The sequence below is a fragment of the Podarcis bocagei genome (genome assembly GCF_964188305.1).
Source record: "Podarcis bocagei genome assembly, chromosome: 2".
Taxonomy (NCBI): Eukaryota; Metazoa; Chordata; class Lepidosauria; order Squamata; family Lacertidae; genus Podarcis; species Podarcis bocagei.
Window position 1 is genome coordinate 64,539,719 of NC_138126.1, and position 4,604 is coordinate 64,544,322.

Below are 4,604 nucleotides of genomic sequence, written 5' to 3' on the forward strand. Positions count from 1 at the left end.
TTGTCATTATAGTCCTTTTTCATCATGGGTTTGGCTTATGGTCAAGACAAGCTACTTCGTATGCTACTTCCTAAGGTACTGGTTACCATATCTCTTGCGCGTGCCTGGGTTCTGCACAGGAAAGGAACTGTTATGCTTGGTACATCACATTGCAGCCCTTTGTAATATCCTATTTCCACATGTAAATATTTCTTGAGACTGGGAGTTTTCATCATCAGGGCCACAGAGACTTCTATATATTCAGGGCAGAGAGTCCAGACCTCACTGCAGCCAGTGAACTCTGAGAAGGATCTACTGCTCGGAAAAGCACTAAGAGGACGACATAGTTAAATCCATCAGCACCATCATGAAGCCAGGCAGTTTTCTCCTCCTCACTCTGATGTTCTTCTTTTTGTACTCAGGTGAGTCGTATTTCACATTACAAAGGTTCCCTTTGGGGAAAAGATATTTCTACAAATGTTCCATTAGATACTCCATCTCAGAAAGGAACCCAAAATCCATGAATTGTCCAGGTGTTCCAAAAACTATATGAAGGCTCTTATTAGGTTGACAACTGAATCTGATAAAATCTCCCTGAAAGCCAAAGTGCTTCATTTGTGAAAGCTTGTGGAAGAAGGAGGCATTGTTGTCACACACAGGTACATGGGAACAGAGAAGCACATCTCTCAAACACACACACACACACACACACACACACACACAGAGAGAGAGAGAGAGAGAGAGAGAGAGAGAGAGAGTTGAACTCTCACATATTCTTGTGAATGCTCAGATGTAGCTATTCTCAAGGAAGCTTCTATATGAAATTAGTCACTAGTAACGAGAAAGAATATCTTGTCATGTGAGATTTACTCTATCACAGCAACAGAATGGGCTTCAGTTCAGCTAGGAGTTGAAAAGGTTTTCTTTATTAGTATCGTCCAGTGGTGTAGCGTGGGGGGTGCAGGGGGGGCCGGCCGCACCGGGCGCAACATCTGGGGGTTAGGGTTAGGGGGCGCAAATCCACGGGTTAGGGGGCGAAAATTACTTGCCTTGCCCCGGGTGCTGACAACCCACGCTACGCCACTGGTATCGTCAACTGATTAGCTAGTTTGATTTGATTTGATTCTCTTCCCATCAACTGATCAGGGACATTTAAATTCAGCTGCATATTGCCAAACCTCACTAGAGAACAAAGGAAATGTAGGATAAAATGTATCTCATTTTTCAAATGTTTTCAAATGGAGAAGCAAGTCAGGCATTGAGTAAGCCTTTGTTTGGTTGGAGGGGAGGTTGTAGCCTCCACCTTCCCCTCCTCATTAAGGGTATCTTGTTCTCAAATGGACTATTATTCAACATGTAGATTTGCTTTGGAATTTTTACATTTTGTATGTTTTCATTCTAGCCGTTGTCACTGAAGCAAGTTTTGAACGGGTGAGTTGCAGTCATTTATTCTTATTACAGAACATCCTAATAACTTGCTGTCAAGATGTGTAATATTGCTTTTTCCTGCAGCTCATGGTTAAACTATAGAACTCGCTCCCACGGGAGGCAGTGATAGCCACCACCACCCCCTTGATGGCATTGAAAGGGATTAGACAAATTCATGGTGTAGTGGTTGGGAGCAGTGGACTCATAATCTGGTGAACCGGGTTCGCCTCTCCGCTCATCCACATGCAGCTGCTGGGTGACCTTGGGCCAGTCACACTTCTTTGAAGTCTCTCAGCCCACCCCACTCACCTCACAGAGTGTTTGTTGTGGGGGAGGAAGGGAAAGGAGAATGTTAGCCGCTTTGAGACTCCTTAAAGGGAGTGAAAGGCGGGATATCAAATCCAAACTCTTCTTCTTCTACTACTTTATTGGAGTTTACACAGATGGCTTTTTGCACCACCTCTCTCCTTGCCAGTCCTTCCACAGCATAGTTGGTTGCAATGTTTGCAGGACGCCTTTGAGTTCAGCAGATTTGCTTTGTGCAAAAATAAGACTGCAGCCCTGTCCCATTTTATCAGTACTCTTCATTTTGGGGGTGGGTGTGTTTGTGATTTCTTAAAAGAAGAAAAACCTGATGTGCAACTAAGACCTGATTGGTAAAAGCAACCACATGAGATTTGCCAGAAAATGGATAATACTGTAAAATTTACTCTCTCTGTAGAGATATTGTCGAGGATATCCAAAACCACAGTGCACTCTGGAACTCAATCCCCACTGTGGCTCTGATGGCATGTCATATGGCAACAAGTGTGCCTTCTGCAATGCGTATATGTGAGTACAGGTTTTGCTTATGAGGTGGAAATGTCTGCAAGCCGTGCAATTCTGTCAACTTAAATTTCCATTCGTCTTTGGTTGGGACATTGCTTGTTTTCCATTTTTGGGCTAACAAAGCACAGGCCGCAGTAGTAGCATACATAAATAACATTTTTTGACACCTGGGAATATCATTCTGAATCATCCCCAACAGAAAGGACTCGGGGGGGGGTACTTTTAAATATCTCCCCCCCAATTCATTATGGATCATTTCCCAATACTCTTTTACCCTTTTACAAGTCCACCAACCTCCTCACCACTCTCTTTCCCCACCCCCAAGGAGCAGAGATGCCCCTGTCAGAAGGGCAATCGTGTTGAAGTGCCCCACCATGCCTATCACGACACAAAAAGTAGTAAGGTTGGCCCATAAGAAAAAGAACACAAAGGTCCATCAGGGAATTAGGGGGTAATAACAAAGTTATTGTGAAGGTAGGAAAGGCTTACACTAGGTGCTTCCCTAATGTGGATCTCAGAATTGCTCTGGTGAGAAGTCTTAACATATACTCTTACAGAAGCTTCTGACATGGATGAACAGTGAAAGCTGGAAAGTGGGGGTGTTTTACCAAGCAGTGGTGCTGGAAAGAACATATGAACATAAGAAGCTGCCTTATACAGAGTCAGACCACTGGTCCATCCAGCTCAGTATTGTCTAGATTGATGGGTAGCGGCTATTGTGTTTATTAATATTGCTCTTTAGAAGCAATAGGTGAATAAAAACTGGTTCTTCTCAGTGGCGTAGCGTGGGGGGTGCAGGGGGGGCCGGCCGCACCGGGCGCAACATCTGGGGTTAGGGTTAGGGGGCGCAAATCCACGGGTTAGGGGGCGCAAATCCACGGGTTAGGGGCGCAAATTACTTGCCTTGCCCCGGGTACTGACAACCCATGCTACGCCACTGGTTCTTCTTGCCCAGTCTTCTTGCCCAGTCTTTCTTGCCCAGTCAAAAAATATGTTTCCTAAGCTTTACTAACAAAACTTGTTCCAAAACCAGACACAAAACAATAATGATACACCCAATAGTCGCATAATATCATGTGCTTGTTCCAACACAGGCCTAACATCTTAGAAATATGAAATAACTTTTCCCAGAGCTGAAAACAAAGCTCTTTCTCTCCACACAGACTCCATTAGCCTGGAGGCTATTTTCTCCTGGACAGGGAGTCATTAGTGGTCCTATCTCTTCAGCCCTTTTTCAGAAAAACAAAGACCAACTCACACACCTAAAATGGAGATCTGCAATTGAATACCCCATGTGATCATGATGAGTAGCAGAGATATATTCTCAGTTAATCATTTAAATGTTAGGCATTCTGTTGCTCTTTCTTAGCTTCCAATGTCATGTCTTGAGCGATACACATGCAGTTATTTTAAATGTCAATGTAGAATCAAGCAATTATACTTAACCCTATCTCTTCAAGGTTATTGGACAGGATTCTTTCTCATCCATTTCCCTTACCTTTCTCACCAATACTATTTCTGTTTAATGAGTAATAACGAAGCTTGCATCTTCTGAATTCTCATCCTGAGTTCTTCGCATTGTCTTTCCCGCATCAGCCAAAGTGAAAGACGTCTTAGACTGAGGAACTTTGGAGACTGCAGAAAATTTGACGACTAAAGAACATCTATAAAAGAAGGTCGATTTCTCATCATACCCTGTTCATGCCATCTCCAGGAAGAAATTCATTATTATTCCCTCTGCTTATGCTCTGTTCTGCTAGCCAGTGAATATCTTGCAACATCTTCATTTGATTTATCAATAAATAAGCTCAGCATTATAAACCTCTCCATACATTTATTTCTGTATTATCTACTTTTTAATTTATTATGTGATTTGGGTGAAAGAGAGATCTGGAATTTTGTTACTAATAACGCACAATGAAAGAACTAAGTCAAACAATCAGCAGAATCTACTCCCTTTGGACTGTAACACTTCTGACTTCAGGCAATTGATTTATGTAGATTAAAAAACCAAAAAAACCCCACCTGTAGCCAGATGATTTAGTTAGACATTGAAGCTAGAACCCATCACCCTGCCATGTTACTTTTTAAAAACTTTTTTATTGATTTCCAATAGAAGAAAAGGAGAAAAAGAAACAGACAGAAATGAGAGAAATGAGAGAAAAATACAAAAAAACATCATTTAAATTGATATATAACAATATATATCTGTGTATTCAGCCACAGTCGTGCACTAGTGTAAGAATAAATATTATTGCAATGGGATTCCCTTCCTCTCTGCTTTCCCTACCTGTGCATCCCACTCTGTCCCCTAATTTCCTCTGGAGGATTGGAGAAATCCTCAGGACGGGTTAGGCTGTGCAGAAGAG

At 42.4% G+C, this 4,604-nt stretch overlaps 1 protein-coding gene across 1 annotated transcript; it reads left to right on the plus strand.

Annotated features, from left to right (window-relative positions):
* The first annotated feature begins 273 nt into the window (after positions 1–273).
* On the plus strand, positions 274–3,998 carry LOC308582132 (ovomucoid-like). The gene is made up of 4 exons (XM_081185009.1): positions 274–401; positions 1,382–1,410; positions 2,129–2,238; positions 3,832–3,998. Exons 1-4 carry the CDS (start codon positions 347–349, stop codon positions 3,890–3,892), a joined length of 255 nt encoding a protein of 84 aa, XP_081041135.1. The 5' UTR covers positions 274–346; the 3' UTR covers positions 3,893–3,998.
* Positions 3,999–4,604: the final 606 nt, after the last annotated feature.